The 14,451-nt window shown below is 36.2% G+C and overlaps 1 protein-coding gene across 3 annotated transcripts in view; it reads left to right on the forward strand.

Moving 5' to 3' along the window:
• Window positions 1-14,451, forward strand: part of HEPACAM2 (HEPACAM family member 2) — a 37,779-nt gene continuing 23,328 nt past the window's right edge. Inside the window, exons 1-4 of one of the 3 annotated variants that reach the window (XM_055272686.2) lie at window positions 27-128; window positions 547-610; window positions 7,020-7,370; window positions 10,761-11,045. In XM_055272686.2, the coding sequence (XP_055128661.1) occupies window positions 60-128; window positions 547-610; window positions 7,020-7,370; window positions 10,761-11,045 (769 nt within the window). In that variant the 5' untranslated portion in view covers window positions 27-59. Of the gene's footprint in view, window positions 129-546; window positions 611-6,976; window positions 7,371-10,760; window positions 11,046-14,451 lie in introns of those variants that run through there. The other 2 variants (XM_055272687.2, XM_055272688.2) reach the window with 2 other exon arrangements.

Consider the following 14,451-nt stretch of genomic DNA (forward strand, 5'->3'; position numbering starts at 1 on the left):
ACCAGCAGCTGCTGGTCCAAGTTACCACCGAGAACAGGGCACTGCATGCATGGGACAGGATGCTTTCATGGAGCCCTTCGGTGACACACTTGGGGTCTTTCAGTGCAAAATATACCTCCTTCTCTTCGGTAAGGCCCTGTGTGAATTGTGTTTTAGCTGTTTGTTAGATTTTTTTTTTTTTAATTGTGGACATAAGGTAAATATTTGCTTTAGGCTGTAGATGCATTCAGATAATTGAAGAGCAGGTCAGAACCTTTTAACAATAACACACTGTTTCAGCAAAGAAGCAGGAACATTTAAGAGAAATGAGTTTCAATAAATAGATTGTTACTGTTTTCTTGGAATAACAATTATTGTCATAGCACTCATTAAGAGAATTAAGATATTTTTAAAATATAATGAATTTCTTCTTTTTAGAGTTTACATATAGGTTCAATAGTCTTTAATGCATTTATTTCAGCAAATATTCTAATAGGCCATGAAATTGTGACCATTTAGAGTGAAACTACAAATAATTTATGAAAATTGTTTTCTTTTTAATTAAAGATATTGTTGCAAACTGTTTACTGTTTTAAGTTTTCTGTCTCATCTTATGAAATATGGAACAAAGGTAAGATTCCAAACTAACAAAAAAATTTCCTACACAAAAGGGAGAACGTGTTTGAAAAGACTGTTACTCCAAAATGCCTTTAGCTTTTCTCTTTGCCCAATGGCTAGTCCTATTAAAATTTTTTTTCTACCTTAATATTTTCCCTCATTCTCCTCTTTATCCTTAGAGTTTAAAGGAGTCTCTTTCCAGCATTCCGACTGCTGTCTGTCAACATTATTTTCACCAGATGTTCTCATTTCCATTCTTCCTATTTATCAGTTTTGAAAGTCAAATCAATGTCTTGTTTTGTTTATATTCAACAGATAGGAGTTCAAAAAAGGCTACATTTTAAAAAAATTAAGAACAGCTTAGCAAAATAAGCAATTTAACTTTTAGGCTTCTTCAGCTATTTAGAGCTTTACTTTAACTCCTATATTTTGTTAAAGTTTGCATTGTAAATGTTATTGTTCAAATTCATACCTAATGTTGCACCTATCTCACACATTTGAAATGTACAATTTGTAAATTTTTTTAAGTCTTTGAGTTTCCCAGAGTTGTGATTGTTCCAGTCATTACAGTATTTATGTTATCAAATTTAAGCCAAACAATTTTTGTTTTCTAAAATTTTTTGAAAAAGTAAATAATTATTATAACTGTCCCTACCTTTGTGCATTTTTCTTCCTTTTGAAAGTATCCTGGGTCATCGTCCCACTTATTTTTATATTTAAAACAGTAGGACTACTATCATTTTATAAGTGTTGCTTTTGAAACTGGTGTTAAGAAGAACTTGAGACAATTTCGTTAAGGAATTCAACTAAAATAAAACAAATGTACATTAGGAAAATAGCATGTTCGTAAATAGCCAACGCAGTTTTTATACCTTAAGACCTTCTCTCTTCTGCAAATTTGCTTTTCTCCATAGGCAGTGTGTTGCAAAGACCACAGATGATTTGGCAATCTTTGATTTTAGGAATATTGAAGTTTTGTTTGTTTCTTCTTTTTAAAAAAACTTTAAAAATTGGAAGCCTAAAATGTACAGTTTATTCAAAACACATCATAATTTCTATTTTCTCTAAAGATGCAAGATTTTATTTTCAGTCAACAATACTTGTGTTATGCTTGTTAATACCACGCATGATAACAGGGAAGTAAATGCCAGCTATTTTGAGCTACAGCAGAGGTCACTTTGTGAAATCTGATGTTTATATTCAATACAATGAAACCGGTCTAGGGAGTCCTTTGTTGCTGGAATATAGATAATTTCTACAGTAGGACTTCAAGTGTACCTTAACACGGGATACTTTTTTATAGTGCTATTGTCATACAATGTAAGAGGGTCTGTAAAGGAGGGATCATTGCTGCAATTTTGTATGTCAGATTATGATTAGTATTATAAACGTTTCTCCAGATTTGTGTAATGCCTTACAAGCAAAAAGTCAAGATTTTTTTAACATAACTATAATTTATAAGAGTTTTTGTTTGTTATACCCAGAAAGTAATAGTGAATATAATAATAAAATCGAATTTAAATTTCCGTTTAAGTCTAAATATTAGGACTATTAAAAATAAATTTAAATTTCATCAATTTTTATATTATTTATTATTTTTGTTTTTGTATTTTTTCAAATAGAGACAGGAGTCTCGCTGTGTTGCCCAAGCTGGTCTTAAACTCCTGGGCTCAAGCAATCTGCCACCTCAGTCCCCTAAAGTGCTGGGATTACAGGCATGAGCCACCACAACCGGCCTTTTTATATTATTTATTTTCTTGAAGTTTATCTGTTCATGCAGAGGATGATTTTCTAAAATCGATAGTTTTAGTCCTTTGGGTTTTCTCATACAACTAGAAAAGAGCGCTTGAAAATTTCTCAAAATGAAGCTAAGTTTTCTCACATTAGTAAACTGCTGTGTTTGACAGCATGAATTCATCACATCTGTAGTGGGTGACACATCAATGATAAGAGAGTATGTGTTCCTAGAATGTGGAGGAAGCATTCAATTATCTGTTTATTCCCAAATTTCACTACAAGCAAAGATTGTATCATATTGATAGGTTCACATCCAGTGAAGAGATTTCACGTGGCTGAGATAAGATACTGTGTAAAGAAAATTTCATTCCCTGCTGACATTCTTATAACTTGCTACCTATAATTTATCCGATAAAAAATTGGATAGGCAATCTCTAAGCAAATAGTTACTGTAACAGCTGTGCTATTTCTCACTGTCATAAAAACATTTGAAAAAGCATACATATTTGAAAAAAACTTTTCATTTAATAAGAAAGCACTGAACCTATTCAGAGATATTGATGGCAATATATTATTTAAGGTATTATTACATGATGCAGTCTAAAATAGACCCCAAAACTAATTTTCCCCCTAAATAATGATCATAAATGCTATATAAAATATCTTCTTCTACTAATGTAGTTTTATTTTTTCTCAGAGCTTCAATATTTACATTGTATTTAGTATTTCATTAAATAAAATTTTCCTCCTATAATTTTAGTCACGGACTCTCTAACTGGTCTTTTCATATTTAAGATTCAACATTCTGGGTCAAGATCCAAAAGTCATCAACATTTCTATTCCAGCGATATTGTCACCCCACAGTAATATAGTGCCTCCCAACCATTTCCAGAATATTAAATAAATCTCAATCAATCTTTTCAAATATAACTACAAAGGAAGTCGATTACAAAAAAAAGCAGAGAAGGACTTTTGCAGTGGCTTTCCCAAATGACAAGCACAAATTGGTCAGAATGCATTCAGACCTTCTCAGCCTAGTGGTGGTTTCTAGGCTGAGTTGTGAAATGTCCTAAGTGAACCAATACATCCATGACAAAACTGCTCCCTATGAGCAGCCATGCAGCTTTTTCCAGTGCATTCCCAAGGCAATTATACAGACTTCCATCATTCCCCTTGATTTCTTTCTAAAAAACACAGAATTGCTGTTTTATTAAAGGATATCCAAGGATTGACAAGTTAATAAATGAACCAAAAACTGGGACTCAATTCTTCAAAATTATTTAGGCCCTCTCTCAATTTGGGTCCTCTCAAAACTCTCTGGGCCCTTCACCTTCAAATATTGGTAGGTGCTACCCTTAGAAAAGCACCTCAGGATGTCAATAACATAAAATTAAGAGAGTCGAGAAAGGCCTTACACCTTATCCGACATTAATTACCTCCTATTCACACATGAGAAAACTGAGTCTGAAAATTAAAATGACTTATTTAAGGTCACGTAACTGACCAACCACCATTTTACCCCAAGTATGTGTCCTTTACTAGGACTTCATATTTCAGTAGATCTTTAACTTTATTAAAGTAACAAGCACAGTAATCTTCAAGTTAAGAGAATAGGTGCTTGAAAATCATTATTTTAGGGCTATTTGCAAGCGATGAATTTAAGACTCAATGGCGGACATAGAACATGGGAGTCCAAGATCAGGAGTGAGCCATGAAACCCTTGTAAATATTTTCGTATTTACACAAGTAAAAAAGAAGGAGGGAGCAACACACTTAATACAGTGAAAGTTCCAATTTACATATCTTAGTAATAACAGGTACTGAACCTATATTTTTATTATTGCTTACCAGGAACTTGTCAGGAACTGCCTATCTTCAACTTCAATGAAAGACATATAAATGCATTTTGTTTTGTGCAGAAAACAGACAGACAAAGCGGAATCTTTTCCTGTGCTGATCTCCCATCCAAAGGCCCAATCTTAATAAATCTATGACTTTGAGAGTTTCACCCCGACTGTCAGCCTCTGCTTCACATATCTTAGACATCACTAATTTTGAGACGTAGATTTCTCTCTCTCATCTTTCTTTCTCTCTCCTACTGTTTCCTTGTGAAAACCACTACTTCTTTTCTGCAATCCACTTTATCTCCTCTTTAGAATTCCCAGCACCCAGTTTTCTCTTTTTCTAATCACTCAAATTAGGAAAAATTCCAGATTTAATAGTCTTACACTTGGCAGAAAAGAATACAGAAGGGAATTCTCATCTTTGTAACTGCTTTGTTATGGACCAATCCCCAAAGTGTGCAAGTAGGTCCATTATCAGAAGAAAAAAAATTCTTAGAAGTTAATCACAAAAACACACAGAGGCCAAGGAGACAATAAGACATGTCTTTATGTTTCTCTTAAGTCATCTGCTTTTCAGACCATATGGTAAGTTTCAGTTGCAAGTCTAGGAGTCTCTTCTCCCTCTAACCAACTATCTTCCTCTTTGGTGTTTTCTCTTCTTGGATTCTTTGCTCTAACTTCTCTGCCAACCCCAGAGTCTCACTCTCTACTAATAGCTAGCCAAAGGCCCAAACTGTGGGAATCTGCTTCTACCTCCACTCTGGGAAGGAAGGAGATAAATTTACTGTTGGTAGAACTGGATTCCTCATAGCGGCAGACCTACATCTTTGAGTTTTTCTAAGGAAATAATCACAAAAGGCAAACAGACCTTTCTACCTTTCCCTTTTTAAAATTGATGGCCTTTCATGACATGACTTGGATGAAGCTTAAAGACTCCCTTTCTAGTAGAATGAAATGAAAAAAATGTAGAAAAAAATGAAAAAGTGGAAGCGATCAAAGAGGATAAACATTTTGTATCTGAGAAATTTAAAATTGTAAAATGCTTCTATTTATATCTAATTTCCATCTCTTCTCACCTGCTTAAGGATTTTATTCCACTTTCATCCATCTCTATTCTGCCTCATCAACATTTCCCTTTCCAGTGAAACATTCCCAATAGCAAAAAACTCTCTTTATTTCACATTTTTGATCCTTCTCCAGCTTCTGTCCCATCTCTCTGCTCCTCTTCACAGCAAAATTTCCCAAAAGTGTTGTCTATACTCATTGTCTACAGTTTCTTTTCTATTGTCTGTTTTTTCTCTCATCATTCAAAATATTCCACATTTAAATTTCTCTCACTCTCTCCTCTACTACGTCAAATGTTTCTATGATGTAGGTATCATATTGCCCCTTTTAATATGAGGATTTTGAAGCAAAGAGCTTCCAGCAACATGGTAACTTGAGCTAAGGAAGACTTTCTTCCCCCTGCAAATACATAGAAATGCTAAATGAAATAAAATAATATATCATGGCTTAAGGTAAGATGGGGAAATCTCCAGTTGCCAGAAACTAGGAAGAAACCTGAAGATACACCAGTGAATGCATGGGCCCAAAAATCCCCAGCACTGCCCAGGGCTATCCACTGGGCAGAGCTCCATGCCCCAAGGCCCTCCAGGCCCCTCATTCTCTCTTAAATTCACATTAATCAGGATTTCACATTGCCTCTTGGATGTCTAATGGGCATCTCAAAATGAACACTCCTAAAACTGAATCCTCATCTTCCCCACAAAAAACTATTCTCCTCACAGTCTTCCCCATGATTAATTTATTTACTGCAATTCCTTTCTTCCAGTTGGTCCGAGTCAAGAAGCTTGGCATCCTCTTTGTTTCTGACACCCTCAAAGTGTCAGCAAATCCTTTTGTCACAATCAGCCTTTTTCCAAAACGTCTTTTACTAACACCCTCGTTTCCAGCGCAGTTGTCTCTGGCCTATTACATTGCAGTCACCTCCTAAGTGTTCTTCCTGTTCCTGCTCTAGCCCTATTCCTGTGTATTCTCACAGCAGCTAGACTAGGTCCAATAAAACATAAAAACAATCATAGCCCTTTTCTGTTCATGAAACTCCTATTGCATCCCCATCTTAGAGTAAAATTGCCAGAGTTTTTCCCGTGATCCTAAGGTCCTGCCAGTCTGTCACAGCCACCTCACTGACCTCATATCTTATCATGCTACTCCTCCCCCACTGTGCTCCATCTGTACCTGCCTCTTGCTGTTTCTCAAATACACCAACCAGATGCCTGTTCTGGGTGGAAATAATTGGTCATGACTGATAATGGTTTAATATCACTCTCCTTGGGATATTTGCATTTGGCAAGCATTTGGCTAAAAGGAAGAACTTCCAATAATGGAATATTCAGTTATTTCAGACGGCTTTAAGGGAAAATGTTAGGAGGAAATAACCTCTAGTATTTCTCAAATCACATAGTTAGATTATGATATGATATGGCAGACATTAATATAGTCATAATTCCAAATGTTTTAATGGTTTCATTGGACTTTAGAAGTAGTAAACTTTCTTAGTTCTCCTTTTCCCATTGTTCTGTAGTAATCATAGAAAATAACTTCTGCTTTTCCTTTTTATCTTGTGCAATCAGCACAGTCTTTGGGTGGAGTTTTTTAAGTGCGGAAGGTTTCAGAGACAAATATTTACCTCTACATGTAACCAGTACTAGAATAGTCAGTACCTAGAAGCCACTCTTCTTTGAAAAGGATTATCACCTGATCAGGTTCTCTCTGCATTTGCCCCTTTAGATTGTGAAATGTGGCTCAAGGTCTTCACAACTTTCCTTTCCTTTGCAATAGGTGCTTGCTCGGGGCTGAAGGTGACAGTGCCATCACACACTGTCCATGGCATCAGAGGTCAGGCCCTCTACCTACCCGTCCACTATGGCTTCCACACTCCAGCATCAGACATCCAGATCATATGGCTATTTGAGAGACCCCACACGATGCCCAAATACTTACTGGGCTCTGTGAATAAGTCTGTGGTTCCTGACTTGGAATACCAACACAAGTTCACCATGATGCCACCCAATGCATCTCTGCTTATCAACCCACTGCAGTTCCCTGATGAAGGCAATTACATCGTGAAGGTCAACATTCAGGGAAATGGAACTCTATCCGCCAGTCAGAAGATACAAGTCACGGTTGATGGTGAGTCCCCTCTGAGTGTACGTGGGCAGCAGTCTAGTATGGTAGTTAGCAAAGGCTCAGGAGACTAAACTACCTCGGCTTTAGATCTTGGCTTCACAACTTTGCACAAATCAATTAATCCTCAAAGCCTCAATGTCTCATGGCACTAATGACATTATCTACCTCACAAGGCTTTCTGAAGATTAAATAAGACATGCACATAAGAGATATACCTAGTGCCCAGCAATAGGTAATCAAGCACTAAGTATAACTTACTGTTTGTTTGCCTGGGAACTATCAAGTATAATGTTGCTAATTTGATGAGATGGAGAAAATCTTATTTTCTCAACAATAGACTGTACCCTGGGAAGAGCCCTATTTTTGTCATGGAGATTTTTGTTTCAGTACACTATTTGGAAGAGGATGAGACTTGTGCAAGAATGATACTTAAGGACAGTGGACATGCTTGGAAATGTCCTCTGAAGGGGAGTAGGGTCAGCTAACTTTCAGACACTTGTTTTCCTTATTGAAGTAAGTGACATACATAAAATATACTATGTCCAAAGCCCAACTTCTGATTTTTTCTCTCTACACCTGTTTATTTGACAGTATTCCCCATTTTAATAAATACAAATTCCATTCTATCAATTGCTCCAGCCAAAACCTTGCAGTTACCATTGACCTCCTCTTTTTCTCACATCCCACATCCAGTCCACAGGAAAGCCTATTGGCTTTACCTTGAAAATATAGACAAAATCCAACCACTTACCACCCCCAGTACTGCCCCACTCAATATCACAATCAGCCGTGGCCTGAACTATCCTAATAGCTTTGCCACCTACTCTCCCTGCTTCTATTCCTGCCTCCTTCAGCTTAAAATCCTCCCATTGCTTCTATCTCACTCAGAGTAAAAGTCAAAGTATTAACAATCTGCAATGCCCAACAAAGCACCTATCTGACCCCATTTTCCTATCTGCATCCCCCTCACTCACTCGGTTCTGGCCATGATGGCCTTCATGCTCTTCCTGGAACAGGCCAAAACACACTCACTCCTCAGGACCTTTGTACTTGCTGTTTGCTCTACCTAGACAGCTTTTCTCCAAGACACTAGCATGCTCCCCTCGTTTCCTTTAGGTCTTAGCTCAAATGTCACTTTATCTGTGAAGCCTTTACTGACCACCCTATGTAAAATGTAATCTCACTTCTCCACACACACACACACACACACACACACACACACGCTCAGAGAAAATAGAGAGAGAGAGAGAGAGTCACTCTCTATCTCCAATTCTGCTTCTCTCTTTTTCATAGCATTTATTACTACCTGGGCATATTATAGATTTTTGTTTGTTTCTTGTTTCTCTTCCCCACCTAGAATACGAGGTCCTTGGGAGCAGGGACTTTGTATTATTTGCTGCTTTGTCCTCAGTGCTTACAACCTTTGCTGGCCACTAGTAGATTCAGCAACTATCTGTGGAGTAAATGAGTGGCCACAGAGGAGACTGGGGAGGCTTCAGAGGAGTAAAGATGCAGAAGGTAGAAGCAAATGCCTAGAGAGCGACTGTGGGGAAGAAGAAAAGAGAGATCTAAAGGGAATTTCCATGAAGATTTCCTATATGGTGTCCTGTCTTCCTCCTAATAGAATCCTTTCTTGTTAATCAGTAGTAAAGTTGAATCTGCTTAGGAAAATGCAACCAAAAGCTTAGTAAAGCCTCAATAGGGTTTTAGGCCCTATGCCAAAATTCTTCTCAGAAGAAAAACTTCATCTGAGTTATACTGTTTTAAGCAAATGTATGATCACAGTACCAGTGACTATCCTAATGATTGGTTCTTCTCATACAAAACTGTTGATATGTTACCTATTTATCTCATACCACTTACAGTTCCACACACAGGTGCATTTGAAATATAAGTTTTTTCTGCATATTAAATGTACACAATTTATTTTTCTTTTAAAATCATAATATCATAAACATAAAGCCTTTCCCAATCTTTTGTTCTTGCCAGGGAAGATGAAGGATTAAATTAAATAGATGAGCCAGTTGATTACACCCTTCTTGAAAAGTGCTACAGGCTTCAGAACTACTCGGCTCCCCTATAAGTTACCTTTTGACCTCCTTTCTCTTATCTTTCACTTTCTTCTATCTTCTCTGGGATGGAGAATTTGGTCAGTTTGTGCCCTAAAGCACATTTTCCAGTGTACAAAAATACGAGCACAAGTCAAAATAAATCTACCTGAGGAAGATGCATCGACCCTAATTAAAAGCTTGAAAGGAAATTGAAGTCTAAACATTGGACACAATCATCTCTCACTTATGTATCATCCTACTCTCTCTGTGTCCTGTAGTCATACATAGAAGGAGATTATTAAATATACCTCTCTCCAAAATGCAGAAGAGAAACATTGCCAGATGTGAAGCCCTCTTCATTTTGCCACTGACTGCTGTGTAACTCTGGGCAAGCCACTGTTTTTATCAATTAAGTCAAGAACTTCAATGATTAAAGAAAATTGCCAGAAATGGTTGCGGATTCTTATATAATTCTACCATGCTTATATAATCCATCAACTTTACAGTTAAAATTCAGAGAGAAAATATTTACTCATTTTTGGAAATTTGCTTTGACAAATATTATTAAGAGCCTACTGTGTGGCAGATGATGAAATAAGACTATTTTCCTGTGACTTGACTTTCTAACAGGAATTTCTATTGGAGTTGTATTTTTTCTCTAATTTGATAAAAGTCCAAGAATATATTTTATCCTATTTTCAGACTGAGTCAGTGTTGAAATGTAGGCTTTGGTTTGTTAAAGTGACTAATATAATGTTACAACACAAATGCAAAGCAATTAAAGTTTATAATTGCTTCATGACATACATAGAAAGAATAGTTGTACATATGTGATTCACTAAAATTATCCCTCAGTTTCCCAAAATTATAGTATATATATTAGCTGTATATTTTGCAGATGATAGAAATTTGAGTTCACCACATCCATTCCAGCCAGCTGCTATTGGGACATTAGGACAAATCAATAGAGGGGAATGACCATATAAATTTTGCCTGTGAAAGTGTACCTTTATGGTGTTGGTGAACGCACAATGAACAGGAAATAAGGAAGCTGGCATTCTCAGCCACCTATAAAGTAAAGAGCTTCATTAGACCATCCTTGAAAAGTAAGTTCTGGAATTTGATTATCTCTGATTATAATGATATTCTCATATTTTATCATTTTGCATTTTCCCTGGCTTTTTATTCTCTTCTCTTCTTTAGTTATTACCTGAGCTGTCTACATTTACAGTGTAAAATGCTGGAATAATTTCTTCAGGAGTTCATATTTGAAAGACCTCATAGAGTTTTATTATAATTCCATGAGAAGAAAAAATCATTCCTATCTCTCTTAATATTGCAGATCCTGTCACAAAGCCAGTGGTGCAGATTCATCCTCCCTCTGGGGCTGTGGAGTATGTGGGGAACATAACCCTGACATGCCAGGTGGAAGGGGGCACTCGGCTAGCTTACCAATGGCTAAAAAATGGGAGACCTGTCCACACCAGCTCCACCTACTCCTTTTCTCCCCAAAACAATACCCTTCATATTGTTCCAGTGACCAAGGAAGACATTGGGAATTACAGCTGCCTGGTGAGGAACCCTGTCAGTGAAATGGAAAGTGATATCATTATGCCCATCATATATTGTAAGTTTATTTTTTTTTTTAACGCATGAGTTGTTTTTTGTTGTTTTCTGAGAATATCTCCCAGGATAGTCACAGAGAATATAAGTACCAGATGTCATTTGGCTTTTACCATTATTGTAGTTCAGTAGTCCTAATCACACCTCCTAGGCACTGTCTTATATGAAATATGTCTACTAGCACAACCCTATTTCTTAAAGATCAAGTTGAAACACTGGCCAGGGGCCATTCAGGTTGTGTTTCGTGATTCAGTCTATTGTGCGACCTCATTTCCAGTGGAAAGCAAGATTCTCAATTTCAAGAACCCAGAACAATGCAGAGGCTGCATTGAAAAAACTGAAAGAATATCTTGAGAAGAACTTTTTTCCTCTCCAAATATTACCATTCCTGAATTTAACATACTTTATTTTTCTCTAGTAAAATATTTTCTTTACATCAATTCTTTCTTCTAGCTCTTTAGCTGTATGTCTTTCCATCCCTACCTGCCTATCTTTAAACTCTAGCCATAGGTTTAAATGAAAAAGTCCTGGGGAAAATTACTTAAGCAATTATAGGCACATGCAAATATCATTTTTGAAATATACTTTTGTTTTGCTATACAGTTCATATTAATCTGGCAAAATGAAAATAAGGTCTTTCTTTCAACATGTGCAAGTCTATGCACCAATCTCGTTATTATCACAGAATATGCTGTGATACACAGTGTGGAAAATATAAAAATGGGAGAGAAAACCATAATCAAATCTGCAAATGTTAAATATTATGCTTTAGGCTCCTAAGCCTTCTTTCCTTCACGATGTTATTTGAAAGAATGAGAATACCCCAATTTGAGTAAGTTCACACTTCATAGAATCTATCTTTTGCTGACAGACTGAACTTTCTTCTTTACATTGTTTTAAACATTACCTATGAAAATCTCACAGAGAAACATCTATCACATGCAAAGACTAACGACAGATAATAAAAAGAAGAACATTTAGACAATTTACAAATGTGGGTTCCATTTACACATTGTAAAGATGATCTACATGGCTTAAGAAAGATTTTGACTCTTATTAATTGGTAATTATGAACATTGCATTACTAATTTTTGTCTTCACTATTTTTACGTTCAAATGCAGAATCCTTCACTTGGTCAACATCTCATCTTATTGATATTCATTCATTCACTTATTTATTCATTTATGCACTCATTCATTTGTAGATTATTTGATTTTAAAAAATCAAACATCAGGGTCTTGTTTGTGCTAAGCAATTACTACCTACCATATAACATGTACAAACACAACCCAGAACCATTAATTTAATAATTTTTCTATCACTATTTTAGCCCTGTTTTTGTTATGGTTGGTTGGTTTTGTTGCTTCTGAGTAACAAAAATTAAATAAAATGTATACTGTAATCTGAAGATTGGTTGTATATCCTATCTGTTGATGTGGCATCCAAATGTTTACAATCTTTATCATTCCCTGCAAGCTGCGAATATGTGCCTTGGTTGGTGTTATTCACATTTCTCTTTCTTCATCTGGTTACCTTCTTCTTCCTTCATGACATCATCATCCTCTCCAGAAAGGTTTACCTGCCTCCACTTGTCTCACCTCCTCAGTGTCACTAACAGGTTCATTGTGCTCCTTCAGCATCTTAGGCACTCTCATTCCTGGTCCTCACTGCATTATATTTTCCCTGACTCTCATGAACACCCCAAACCCAAACCAGAGTTCTGCATTCTTCATCTTTGTATCCATAGGGCAATAGCTGACAGAGATTAAGAAATCAGTAAAGTTTCTTGAACTTAACTAAAATGAAACAGATTATCTTTCTTCATATCCCTTTTAGATTCCAGTGTTACTTGACGATGCTGTAAAAAGGCTAAATTCTCATTATAAGGTGACAGCTTCTTCATTATAGTGCTTTGGCACTTTTTTTCCTGACCTTTAGCAAAATCAACTATTCTGTTTTCTACAGGCACTGTTTCCATGAAGGGTTTTTTCATGAAAGTAGAAACTATTTTTTATTTTGGCAGAAAAAGTATAATAAAATCTATTAAGATTAACTATATACTTATGAGGTTGTGATGTCATAATCTGGTATTGGCCTTGGTGGAATACAATGTCAAGCCAATAACTCAGACAAGTATCTACTCGCAGTTCATGATATGCCTTCAAGCTCTAGTTGTAAATAATAACCCAGTAACCACTGCGTTTTGTGTGCAACATATGGCAATGCTGCAGTGGAGAGCTCTAAGTGATAAAAATTAAAGGGGAAAAAAAGGTTATTCATGGTAAATACTTACCATCTGCTCCCAAGCAGGGCAGCAAACAGCATCATGATGTAAATTTAGGTACTGTTCCCACACAGCCATAAATTGTTAAAGAGAACAGATGATACGTGATTTTACAAGTCATTTAGTAAACAGCCATCCCCAAGGCAAAGGGTTCATTTCTATTGGGAGCTCTCTGCCAAAGGCAAGAAAGTAAACCATAATCCAGTCAAAATGGAATTATCCTTCTGCTTTCATCTTCAGTATCAGAGGTCACTCTAGTTGAATCACTCCAAATATCTCCAATTGGATTGCCCATTCACTTGAATAATGTACTAGGCTGCCTCTCCAAGTAGAGGGATGGTCAGCCTGGAATTCTAATGATAAAGGAAATAACATCATGGTAGAGTCAGAAGAAAGTATATTGTAAGCAACATGTAGAGTGTGAGATGTAGTTAAATTTCTGTGCATGTGTGATAAAGAGAGAGAGAGAAAAAGATGCATTAAAGAAAGACTTGAAAATCATCCACTGAAATGTGGATATTGGTTCTCTGAGCAATAAAATTACAAATGACTTTCTTTTCATCTTTGTGCGTCTCTGAATTTTAGGATTTTCTGCAAAAAAAAAAAACATGCATTTCTTAAATAAACAGATAAACTATGTTACTTTTTAAGAAACATATCAGAAGCAAGGAACTGAAATGCTTCAAAGTGTTAGGTTCCAAGAGTTGGAAGAGGTGTTGAGGTGGGGGCAAGGAAGTTTGAGGGATGTGAGGCTGCTTCTGAAGAGCCAGATATAGCATATAAATAAAACAGACAGAAAGAGAAAAAATTATGCCAATCATGAAACCCAATGAATGGGGAAGTAATAAAATCAAAATAAACATGATTAAGGAACATAAGATAATCAGATTACTTTCTTTAAAGGTATTTTTATTTTAAACCAGAATGATCTTATAAAATTAGGTAATTGACCTTATTTACCAGCCTTGGCTCTAAATGACTATGGGCTTCCTCTACAAATTAAACCTACCCTCTGAAATTGAAATTGAAGAATTACTGCTTGTGAGAATACTCCATTATGCTGCAGGGTCCTAAGGCAACTCCAAATGAGGAGTTACCCCAAAAGTTTTGAGCAATGCCAGCACA

The sequence above is a fragment of the Symphalangus syndactylus genome, chromosome 3 (genome assembly GCF_028878055.3).
Source record: "Symphalangus syndactylus isolate Jambi chromosome 3, NHGRI_mSymSyn1-v2.1_pri, whole genome shotgun sequence".
Classification (NCBI taxonomy): Eukaryota; Metazoa; Chordata; class Mammalia; order Primates; family Hylobatidae; genus Symphalangus; species Symphalangus syndactylus.